This window comes from Artemia sp. Qi Xiang Cuo, chromosome 18 (genome assembly GCF_049724085.1).
Source record: "Artemia sp. Qi Xiang Cuo chromosome 18, ASM4972408v1, whole genome shotgun sequence".
In the NCBI taxonomy this organism is placed as follows: domain Eukaryota; kingdom Metazoa; phylum Arthropoda; class Branchiopoda; order Anostraca; family Artemiidae; genus Artemia; species Artemia sp. Qi Xiang Cuo.
The window spans coordinates 19,541,556-19,554,460 of NC_142811.1; the positions used below are offsets into that span (position 1 = coordinate 19,541,556).

Consider the following 12,905-nt stretch of genomic DNA (forward strand, 5'->3'; position numbering starts at 1 on the left):
CCAGACATAAAAACAAATAGATTCAGACATACAAACAGAGAAAGACAGGCACTTTAGACATAGAAACCAACAAACACAAACACTTGGACTTGCAAACACAAACCAAGACATACAAACAAATAGATTCAGACATACAAATAGAGAAAGACAGGCACTCTAGACATACAAACCAACAAAGACAAAAACTTGGACTTGCAAACACCAGCCCAGACATACAAACAAATAGATTCAGATATACAAACTAAGAAAGACAGGCACTTTAGATATACAAACCAACAAAGACAAACACTTGGACTCGTTAACACCAACCCAAACAAAAAACAAATAGATTCAGACATACAAACAGAGAAAGACAGACACTTTAGACTTACAAACCAACAAAGACAAACACTTGAACTTGCAAACACCAGGCCAGACATATAAACAAATAGATTCAGACATACAAACTGAGAAAGACAGGCACTTTAGACTACGAAACAACAAAGACAAACGCTTGGACTTGCAAACACCAGCCCAGACATACAAACAAATAGATTCAGACATACAAACTGAGAAAGACAGGCACTTTAGACATAGAAACCAACAAAGACAAACACTTGGACTTGCAAACACCAACCCAAACATACAAACAAATAGATTCAGACATACAAACAGAGAAAGACAGGCACTTTAGACATACAAACCAACAAAGACAAATACTTGAACTTGCAAACACCAACCCAGACATACAAACAAATAGATTCAGACATACAAAAAGAGAAAGACAGGCACTTTAGACATACAAACCAACAAAGACAAACACTTGGACTTGCAAACACCAGCCCAGACATACAAACAAATAGATTCAGACCTACAAACTAAGAAAGACTGGCACTTTAGACATACAAACCAACAAAGACAAACACTTGGACTTGCAAACACCATCCCAGACATACAAACAAATATATTCAGACATACCAACAGAGAAAGACAGTCACTTTAGACACACAAACCAAAAATGGACTTGCAAACACCAACCCAGACATACAAACAAGTAGATTCAGACATACAAACAGAGAAAGACAGGCACTTTAGACATAGAAAACAACAAAGACCCAACACTTGGACTTGCAAACACCAGACATACAAGCAAATAGATTCAGACATACAAACAGAGAAAGACAGGCACTTTAGACATACAAACCAACAATGGACTTGTTTACACCAACCCAGACATACAAACAAATAGATTGAGACATACAAACAGAGAAAGGCAGCCACTTTAGACATACAAACCAACAATTGACTTGCAAACACCAACCCAGACATACAAACAAATAGATCTTGGTCTTTCTCGGTTTGTGTGTCTGAATCTACATATTTGTTTGTCTCTCTCACTCTTTTTGCCTGTGTGTCTGGGCGGGTGTTTGCTTATTCCAATGGCTGTCTTTCTCGGTTTATGTGTCTGAATCTACGTATTTGTGTGTGTTTTTGTGTCTCTCACTCTTTTTTTCTGTGTGTCTAGGCGGGTGTTTGCTTATTTCCAATGCATGTCTTTCTCGGTTTGTGTGTCTGAATCTACGTATTTGTGTGTGTTTTTGTGTCTCTCACTCTTTTTTTCTGTGTGTCTGGGCGGATGTTTGCTTATTTCCAATGCATGTCTTTCTCGGTTTGTGTGTCTGAATCTACGTATTTTTATATGTTTTTGTCTCTCTCACTCTTTTTGCCTGCGTGTTTGGGCGGGTGTTTGCTTATTCCAATGCATGTCATTCTCGGTTTATGTGTCCGAATCTATTTGTTTGTATCTCTGGGTTGGTGTTTGCAAGTCCATGTGTCTGTCTTTTTTGGTTTGTATGTCTAAAGTGCGTGTCTTTCTCTGTTTGTATGTATGTCTGAATCTATTTGTTTGTATGTCTGGGTTGGTGTTTGCAAGTCCAAGTGTTTGTCTTTGTTGCTTGGTATGTCTAAAGTGCCTGTCTTTCTCTGTTTGTATGTCTGAATCTATTTGTTTGTATGTCTGGGTTGGTGTTTGTATGTCCAAGTGTTTGTCTCTGTTGGTTTGTATGTCTTAAGTGCCTTTCGTTCTCGATTTGTTTGTCTGAATTTATTTGTTTGTATATCTGGCCTGGTGTTTCCAAGTCCTAGTGTATTTCGATGTTGTTTGAAAGTGTTAAGTGCAAGTCTTTCTCTCTTTTTATGTCTACAAGTATTTATGTGTGTGTCTGGGTTAGTGTTTACAAGTCCATAGTTGGTCTTTATGTCTTAAGAGTCAGTCTTTCTCTGTTTGTATGTCTGAATCCATTTGTTTGTATGTCTTGTTGGTGTTTGCAAGTCCAACTGTTTGTTTTTGTTGGTTTGTATGTCTAAAGTGCCTTTCTTTTTCTGTTTGTATGTTTGAATCTATTTGTTTGTATGTCTGGGTTAGTGTTTGCAAGTCCAAGTGTTTTTCTTTGTCAGTTTGTATGTCTAAAGTGCCTGTCTCTCTCTGTTTCTATGTCTGAATCTATTTGTTTGTATGTCTGGGCTGGTGTTTGCAAGTCCAAGTGTTTGTCTTTGTTGGTTTGTATGTCTAAAGTGCTTGTCTATCTCTGTTTGTATGTCTGAATCTATTTGTTTGTATGTCTGGGTTGGGGTTTGCAAGTCCAAGTGTTTGTCTTTGTTGGTTTTGTATATCTAAAGCGCCTGTCTTTCTCTGTTTGTATGTCTGAATCCATTTGTTTGTATGTCTGGGTTGGTGTTTGCAAGTCCAAGTGTTTGTCTTTGTTGCTCTGTATGTCTAAAGTGCCTGTTTTTCTCATTTTGTATGTCTGAATCTATTTTTTTGTATGTTTGGGCTGGAGTTTGCAAGTCCAAGTGTTTGTCTTTGTTGGTTTGTATGTCTAAAGTGCCTGTCTTTCTCAGTTTGTATGTCTGAATCTATTTGTTTGTATATCTGGGTTGGTGTTTGCAAGTCCAAGTGTTTGTCTTTGTTGGTTTGTATCTCTAAAGTGCCTGTCTTTCCCTGTTTGTATTTCTGAATCTATTTGTTTGTATGTCTGGGTTGTTGTTTGCAAGTTCAAGTGTTTGTCTTTGTTGTGTCTAAAGTGCCTATGTCTAAAGTGCCTGTCTTTCTCTGTTTGTATGTCTGAATCTATTTGTTTGTATGTTTGGGCTGGTGTTTGCAAAAGTCCAAGTGTTAGTCTTTGCTGGTTTGTATGTCTAAAGTGCCTTTCTATCTCTGTTTGTATGTCTGAATCTATTTGTTTGTATGTTTGGGTTGGTGTCTGCAAGTCCTTTGTTGGTTTGTATGTCTAAAGTGCCTGTCTTTCTCAGTTTGTATGTCTGAATCTATTTGTTAGTATGGCTGGGTTTGTGTTTGCAAGTCCAAGTGTTTGTCTTTGTTGGTTTGTTTGTCTAAAGTGACTGTCTTTCTCTGTTTTTGTGTCTGAATCTATTTGTTTTTATGTCTGGGTTGCTGTTTGCAAGTCCAAGTGTTTGTTTTTGTTTGTTTGTGTATCTAAAGTGCCTTTCTTTCTCTGTTTCTATGCCTGAATCTATTTGTTTGTATGTCTAGGTTGGTATTTGCAAGTCCAAGTGTTTGTTTGTGTGTCTAAAGTGCCTGTCTTTCTCTATTTGTATGTCTGAATCTATTTGTTTGTATGTCTGGGTTAGTGTTTGCAAGTCCAAGTGTTTGTCTTTTTTGTTTTGCTTGTCTACAGTGCCTGTCTTTCTCAGTTTGTATGTCTGAATCTATTTGTTTGTATGTCTGGGCTGGTGTTTGCAAGTCCAAGTTTTTGTCTTTGTTAGTTTGTATGTCTAAAGTGCCTGACTCTCTCTGTGTGTATGTCTGAATCTATTTGTTTGTATGTCTGGGCTGGTGTTTGCAAGTCCAAGTGTTAGTCTTTGTTGGTTTGTATGTCTAAAGTGCCTGTCTTTCTCTATTTGTATGTCTCAATCTATTTGTTTGTATGTCTGGGTGGGTGTCTAAAGTGCCTGTCTTTCTCTGTTTGTATGTCTGAATCTATTTGTTTGCAGGTTTGGGTTGGTGTTTGCAAAAGTCCAAGTGTTTGTCTTTGCTAGTTTGTGTGTCTAAAGTACCTGTCTTTCTCTGTTTGTATGTCTGAATCTATTTGTTTGTATGTTTGGGTTGGTGTGTACAAGTCCTTTGTTTGTTTGTATGTCTAAAGTGCCTGTCTTTCACAGTTTGTATGTCTGAATCTATTTGTTTGTATGTCTGGGTTGGTGTTTGCAAGTTGAAGTGTTTGTCTTTGTTGGTTTGTATGTCTAAAGTGCCTGTCTTTCTCTTTTTATATGTCTGAATCTATTTGTTTGTATGTCTGGGTTGGTATTTGCAAGTCCAAGTGTTTGTTTTTGTTGGTTTGTGTATCTAAAGTGCCTGTCTTTCTCTGTTTGTATGTCCGAATCTATTTGTATGTCTGGGTTGGTGTTTGCAAGTCCAAGTGTTTGTCTTTGTTGGTTTTTATGTCTAAATTGCCTGTCTTTCTCTCTTTTTATGTCTGAATCTATTTGTTTGTATATCTGGGTTGGTGTTTGCTAGTCCAAGTGTTTGTCTTTGTTGGTTTGTGTGTCTAAAATGCCTGTCTTTCTCTGTTTGTATGTCTGGGCTGGTGTTTACAAGTCGAAGTGTTTGTCTTTGTTGGTTTGTATGTCTAAAGTGCTTGTCTTTCTCTGTTTGTATGTCTGAATCTATTTGTTTGTATGTTTGGGCTGGTGTTTGCAAGTCCAAGTGTTTGCTTTTGTTGGTTTGTATGTCTAAAGTGCTTGTCTTTCTCTGTTTGTATGTCTGAATCTATTTGTTCGTATGTTTGGGTTGGTGTTTGCAAGTCCAAGTGTTTGTCTTTGTTGGTTTGTTTGTCTAAAGTGCCTGTCTTTCTCTGTTTGTATGTCTGAATCTATTTGTTTGCATATCTGGGTTGGTGTTTGCAAGTCCAAGTGTTTGTCTTTGTTGGTTTGTATGTCTACAGTGCTTGTCTTTCTCTGTTTGTATGTCTGAATCTATTTGTTAGTATGTTTGGGTTGGTGTTTGCAAGTCCAAGTGTTTGTCTTTGTTGGTTTGTATGTCTAAAGTGCCTGTCTTTCTCTGTTTGTATGTCTGAATCTATTTGTTCGTATGTCTGGGTTGGTGTTTGCAAGTACAAGTGTTTGTCTTGTTTGGTTTGTATGTCTAAAGTGCCTGTCTTTCTCTGTTTGTATGTGTTTCACACAAAAAAAAGTTGAAAAAAATAACATGTTAAAAAATAATATAGAAAAAGTTTAAAAAAAATCGAAAAAAAAGTGTAAAAAGTGTGGCAAAAAACTTGGGTGGAGGGGGGCCTTGGGGTTGAAGTAGGGGTCCATACAACACTGTTCAAATGGAACTTGTGTATTATAATGACCACAGAGTTTCACCCAAACTAATCCTCTAAATTTCTCAAACTGTTTCACCCAAAAAATCCCTAAAATGCCGATTAATTTGTTTTCGCTCAAAAAATCCCTAAAATGCCGATTAATTTTTTTTCTCCCAAATAATCCCTTAAAAGTAATTTCTGCGTGTTCTTTTGTTTCGGCATCCCTGCGCTGTCACATTGGAAATTCCCAAGAAACCATTTCCCGCGTAAAGATATTCAATCTGTCTTCATGTCTAAGGTGTTCCTAGTTACACTATTAAGGTTTCGAAAGAATATTAATTCCAGAATTTATCTCTCTGCCTAAAGAATTTTAAATTACATAACGTATATACACTGCAAACGAAATGGTTCATCTCTTCCCCTAAGTGAAGCCATATGCATTCCCCTCTGTATCTGTTGCACTTTGAAACATCTTAAATCTATGTTGCCCGAGAGATGAATTCAAGAATCAAGTTGCATGATTAAGACTTCGAAAGAATAATAATTCCCGAATTTATCGCTAAGCCTAAAGACCAGAGAAGCCATATTTAAGAAATGGAATTTCTATCTCTTTAGAGTCCCGCATAATTCATAGAAATCGAGTGATGTTATTTCTAATTCCTGACACTAAAGACTATAGAAGCCATATCGTTTCCTAGTTCTCCTTGTATTACATTAGAATTCCTCGTCAGATTATTTAAATAAATTTCGTTGGACTCATTTCTATATCTAGCAATTGCTTTCAGATTCATGTTGACATCCAAGAAACATTCAGTAAATGTTGTTGAAGTTATGTCTACATCCAAGAAAACAACAAACAAATTGACCAACACTCATAACCATCAAACAACCATCAGCAAACAGATGTCTACATCCAGCAATTGTTGTTGGACTTATGTCTACATTCAGTAATGTTGTTGGACATGTCTACATCCAAGAAAACAACAAACAAATTGACCAACACTCATAACCATCAAACAACCATCAACAAACAGACGTCTACATCCACCAATTGCTGTTAGACTTGTGTCTACATCCATCAAACAGAACAAAACCATGAAACAACATCCACAGTGAGAGACAAAAAACATGCATAAATTATGTACGTTCTGTATGTAATAACCCATTCCTACTAATTGCATCCCTTAAAAGTTCGTATTTAAGTATGGTTATGAAGTTGACCCTAGAGGACAAGTGCCCTTTCAGCGTCGTTTATAAATTTAATCTACCACGAAGGGGGAAGCCTTGTTGTTCATTTAGGTGCTGCGATTTCTGAAAATCTCAGCATTTTGAAAATCCACAGAACAAAACTATTCCTTTAAAATTTTATTTGCAGTCTCCTCTAAGAATATCGAACAAATATAGCTTATTTTACATTTTTTAATATAGTTTCTAAATTTACATTTAGAACAGCTCTTCTTTCCGAAGGTAACTTGTTTCCTACCAAACAGAATAACGCTGTGTCTAATGCTCATGACTATCGCCTGCCAATCCTTCACATTTCGCCTCCGTATATGTTACTTGTTTACCTCCTCGTTGAAGGACTAAAGTTTCTTTAGTCCTTTCCTCATTAGCAATCCTATTTCACTGTTGGCTGTTAGTTTGGGTAATAGTAGCGCTCCTGTGCCTATACCTCCTGCGCAGGAAGTCACCTCCTCTTGGGAAAATCACCCGAAACCACTGATACACTACTGTTAAGTCTTCCAAACCTTGCTTCCTCCGACCCTACTGAAAAACATGAACAAAACAAGAAAACACAATAGTCTAATCATCCTTCACCTGGAAATTGTTGCGATCACTAAAGTATATTCCTATAATCCATCAACTCTACAACTAGCAGAGTTGAAGGAGGCGTGAAGCTTCGTCCAGCTGTCCACTCTTTGGCTGGTAGAAGTGGCGCAGCACAAATTTTTGCCCATGATTCCCTGAATGCAGAAGGATAAATTCAAAAGTAAAACAAAAGGGCTTTCCGACTACTTTCTCCTGCAAAAGTTCAAAAAGACCAATCTGGCAGGGAGGAGGGATGCTTTGCTTAAAATTTTTGGGCCTAAAGCTCTCTCTTATCCTTGGGTTTCCGGTATTTTTCTCCATCTAACATTCCTACTGCCCCCAAATTTACCGTAAATGCGCGAAGAAAAGTACTGTTCTTGGCCCTGTGCTACATGCTTTTGCAACGTATTGGAAATCTTTTGTGCCCTCACTTGTCGAGTTGTAATACATAAGCAGAATATGTTGTCTCTCTTTCATCTTTTAAGGCAATTAATTAAAAAAAACTTTTTTCACAAAATAAGTTTTTCAAACAAAAGTAAGGAACTCCATTAAACAAAAAATGAGCAAAAATAAAATCAAATAATCTACCGATTGTGAAGCTATGACAAATCAGCATCAATAAATAAATAAATTCCAAAACGAACAGAAATTACATTAAATAACCGGGTCAGACTCGAAACGAGCAGAAATTAACACAAGTTGGGCTCAAAACCCCTATGCCTTCCCAAGGCCAAAACATAATTTGCGCTTTACTGAAAATAATATAAATGTTTTTACTTTTATAACTTTTATAAATCAAATAACATTAACATTTTGATTACTAAATATCAGTTTATGTATATTAAACTGACAATGCACATTCACTTGTAATTTTTTCAGTAAATTTCACACTTGGTAGATTATTTGATTTTATTTTTGCTCATTTTTTTTTTAATGGAGCTCTTTACTTTTCATTGAAAAACTTATTTTGTGGAAAAAGTTTTTTTAATTAATTTCTGTTCGTTTTATATTGGCATAGCCTTTTTAGGGAAAAAGAAAATCATACTTTAAATCTTTTCTTTTTTTAAGACTTTATAGTTTGGCCTGCAGTTTGTATGCTGGAGAAAAATTTTTAGCAATTTTTAACAACTTACACCCTTTTAAAAATCTGGACACAAATATTAGTGTTTAATCTAGTTTCATACCTCCTCTAATTGACCTGAAATGGAAAACTTGATACCATTCGCAAAAAAATATGTTTACTTTCTTTGACAGCTTGGATACACTTACGCTATTTTGATTTGGTTAAATTTTAAGAGCAGAAGTAGCTCCGAACGTTTGAACATAATACCCTCAATCGTTCTTGGGATACTGCTGAGATGCCTTATTGGTAATTAGCATTAACACAGTGTATTTTGATTTAATCTTAAGGCAACATCTAGTTTTTAAACATAAAGGTAAATGGGAGGGTGGGCGTAGGAGGGGATTAGTTGCCCTCCAATCACTTTCGACTATTAAAAAGGGCATCAGCCCTTTCTATTTTCAATCGAATGAGCCCTTTTCGAAGTTCTTACGACAACTCCTTCGATACGAGTGCCCTGGTCTAAACAACAATAATAACAACAAAATAATACATTATACCCACATCGACCTTTATTATAAAAATGCCAAGCCTTCCAAGCACTTTCGTGAGAGAGGCTCATAAATCAATGAGCCTTTTTTGAAGTTTCTACGACAACGCTTTCTATAAAAACCTTTTATGCCCCAAGAACATAACTTACAACCCTTGCCCTGAGGGCTCTGGGGGAGTGTCCTCCTCAAAACATATTTTCTATATGGAAATCAACTACGCTGAACAAAATGGCTATCTCAAAATTTTGGTTTGATGTGTTTTGGAAAATGGTGGGTGTTGAAGGGGTGTCACTTTCCTTCCAATAACTTTCAACTATTAAAAAGGGCACAAGCCACTCCAACTTTCAATCGAATGGGCCCTTTTCGAAATTTCTACGACAACTTCTTCGATACGAAGTGCCTTGCTCTAAAGGAAAAATATAATAAATAACACATTGTGCCACCATCGTTCTTATATGCCCCCATGGCATAACTTAAAACCCTTGCCCTGAGGGTTGTGGGGGAGTCACCTCCTCAAAAACATATTTTCTATATGGAAATCAACTACGTTGAACTAAATGGCTATCTCAAAATTTTGATTGGATGTGTTTGGGGAAATGTTGGGCGTCGAAGGGGTGTTAGTTGCCTTCCAATCACTTTCGACTATTAAAAAAGAGACTAGCCATTCTAATTTCCAATCGAATGAGCCTTTTTCGAAGTTTCTACGACAACTCCTTCGATACGAAGTGCCCTGGTATGGAAGAAAAAAATAATACTAATACATTGTGCCAACATCGTTCTTTACTTAGGCTGCGCGATTGCGCTGCCTATGAGAAACACGTGTAAATAAATTATTTTGAATATTAGAATTGTACATTATGACAGTATGCTACGCTTAATATTTGTATTTATTTGACGTGAACACGAATTGGCCAGATGAATGTTTAATTCCACTCTTCTTCGTATCTACTCAAAAATCAAGTCCGTATACTCTCTTATTTTTAGTAGTTGTTTATTCTCTTTCTATTCCCAAGGGTTTTACGGACTGAGCTTTTTGAGTTTTCCTTTTGAGATAGTGTATATTTTAACATTTTGTTTTTTTCTTGCATTGCTTACCCACTTTATCTGTAATGATTTACGATTGAGTTGATCTTTTATTTAGTTCTTTTTAATTGACGAAAGACACAAATTCGGGATATTTTGTTTCTGATAGTTGTTTTGATTAAAAATGTATCTTATCTTAAAGAAAAGTATCAGATAGTGCCATAATTTTGGAAATAACGGTTAGAAAGCGGTTACACATTAAACGATCCTATGATACGCTTAAAAGCGATACTCCTTAAGATAAATAAATAATTATTTGACATTAAAATTTATTCTAGGAAGATTCAATGGATGGCGAATCATCATTGGTGAATTTTGACTTTCCCTTCCTTACTCCCCTTATCCAGACACCGGATAGAGTTAAGCTTCGTACATTGAGATGTCAATCATCAGAGAAAAACATTGGCGAAATCCGTTTGACTTCATATAGCCACAATTCAGAATCTATGAAGTTTTCTGAATGGCTTTCAAGTGCGGTGGAAAGAATCAATCAGCAAATGCATTTTGAATTAGAAGGCAAGCCCGAACCAATTATTTTTCATATACCTGAGGTACAATTTTTTTTTAAGTTTTTGATGAAGTTTTGACAAAGCTAAACAAGATATTTTCATTATGGTTATTAAAAATATTCCTAGCATGAGATAGTTTTCGACAGGGGTGTAAGTCCAGCGTTTTTATGGGGGGGAGGGGGTAAGAGGGGTCTCCATCCGGAGAGTCACGGGGCATGGGATATATAATAATTTATTTCAGGCTATTGGGGGGCAACTGCCCCACCTTGCCCCCTCGAAACGATGCCACTGGTTTTTGACTTGCTGACAAATGACAATGCCCAGTGTCTTTAGCGTCTTACGAATCACAACATTCAATTTCAGAAAAGCAATTAGTTCCTCCTTTTATACCAAATTAAAGCATGTTGCCAAGAATAAAACAAATTTTGTCATTGGGTTGTCAAATGCCAGAGTAAGGTGCCTTTAGGGTCTTATAATTACAACATCCAATTACAAGACATTAGTTCTTCCCTTTATACCAAATTATGGCATATTTCCGAAGATGCACAAATTTTGTCATTGAGGAGTTGGATTCCGGAAAAATATCCTTGTGTTAAAATATAAAAATTGTGGGAATTTTTGAAGTTTGTTTGAGGGTTCTTCAGGCTAATCTTGGTGGAGGAGATACTCTCTACTCACAGTCTTGATCCTAAAGGGGATGCAAATTTTTCTGGGTGGAAATATGAAACGCGAGTTTTTCAGCCATTGCTTTCCAAGAGTGAGTTTTTTTTGCAAGTATTAATTAGGAGGAATACCCCCTCCTTCCCATGCGCTCAGTTAATTTTACAGGTATTTTAGATATTTGATCTGAATCTAGTCGTGGATTGATAAGATAAGATATTTATTTCAAAAAAATCGCTATCACAAGCCCACAAAGGGCCGAATTCGGACTTTGGAGTCGACAACAAATAAATGGTGCCCCCTTTCCTCTTATCAGGCGATTTCAGGCTACACTAAGTGGGGACTGGTGCTAACTCGGATCTATAGGGATTTCAGTTATGTTTAGGGATGAACTTGTTTGTATGGTCTCGTTTGTTTGTTTCTTCATTGAGTTTTCTCTTTTTTTATGTTTAAGGATCATTAGGGATTAGCGACTGGCGTTAGAGGTTAGGGATTCTATTATATTTAGGGATGAACGTAGCTCGTTTGTATTGTCTCGTTTGTTTGTTTCTTCATTGAGTTTTCTCCTCTTTTTTCTATGTTTAGGGATCATTAGGGATTAGCGATTGGCGTTAGAGGTTAGGGATTATAGTTATATTTACAAGTAATTGAGATATTTGGTTTAAATATGTTTTGTTAAGTATTTGGTTGATTATATGCTTTTAAAGATTTCTGGATACAACAGAGTTTTGACCATGTGGGGACTTGCAATGACTTGGATCTTTAAAGATTGTTCTAGATTCAATCATTCTGGATTGCCATGTAATTATTCTAAATTGCTGTGTTACCCTCTCTCGTGGCAAGCTGTGTCTTTTTTAGCATTTTAACTGTAATTTTTTTTTATATTGATTACTATTTTAATGACAGAATATAATATTTGGTCTTGACATAAAAAAAAACTTTTCTTTTGATAAAGAACAAGCTTGATTATTTGTTAAAGACTTGAAAACCTCATTTAATAATATACAGTTGTTCTTCGACTATGATCTGTTCTTTTACCAGAATATTCTGTATTTCAACTGTTAGTACTCAATGGGTTGTATAATATTTTCTCGGTGACCATGGAAAACCTTATTTCTGTTCCTTTTTTTTTTTTTTTTTTTTTTTTTTTTTTTTTTTTTTTGTCAAATTATTTAAGGTAGCGAAAACAAATTGTGAAACGTAGTGTAAAATATGAATTGTACGAGCTCGTCATTAGTCTTTATATTTTGAACTATGACGCCCATCAACGCATTTCGAACTAGCGCACACATTATGAAGCCGGTCATACAAAATGCATTAGTAATGCAGTTATGACGTTTATGCTTTCTAGTGGTGAGGTAGCGTATTCTTGGACAGAAGGAGTAATGTTTACATATACTTGTTTATACATTCAGTGTTAAGCAAACTGCTTGTCACTAAAGACCACAAAACACTTTTTGACTCAGTTTGACTTTTGTCTCCCGCTGGCGTAGAAAGTGACTAAGCCTGCTCCATCTGCTTTGGTCCATGGCGAGCGTTTCATAAAGGTTGATATTCATCAACGGAAGGAAATTGGACAGGCTATCGGACAAGTGATTCTTCAGACGCCCACGAGATCTTTGCACCCAGCTGCGTGATAGGTAAAGTCGTAGATGGTCTTTGTGGGTAGGTGTAGTGGCATTCTAAGCAGGTGTCCAAACGAGCGTAAGGTTTGTTCTGCTAATTGGGTAGAAAACCAAAATTCGTTGATCAGTTGGAGTAACCTCTCGTTGCTAACGAAGTAGAGTAGAATATTTTTATTTACAACACATGCATAAATAAATGTCACAAAACAGCTCACATGCCTGGTGGCATACTTTAGCGCTGAAAATATTGCCAACGAAAATAAACAGCCATCTTCTAACTAAATTTTACAACGACGAAAAAG

At 36.3% G+C, this 12,905-nt stretch overlaps 1 protein-coding gene across 1 annotated transcript in view; it reads left to right on the forward strand.

The window, feature by feature from the left end:
- Nucleotides 1–12,905, forward strand: part of LOC148941290 (uncharacterized protein C2orf42 homolog) — a 91,610-nt gene that overhangs the window by 68,405 nt on the left and 10,300 nt on the right. The window contains exon 4 of the mRNA XM_089104456.1: nucleotides 10,088–10,360. Within this exon, the coding sequence (XP_088960582.1) occupies nucleotides 10,088–10,360 (273 nt within the window). The remainder of the gene's footprint in view (nucleotides 1–10,087; nucleotides 10,361–12,905) is intronic.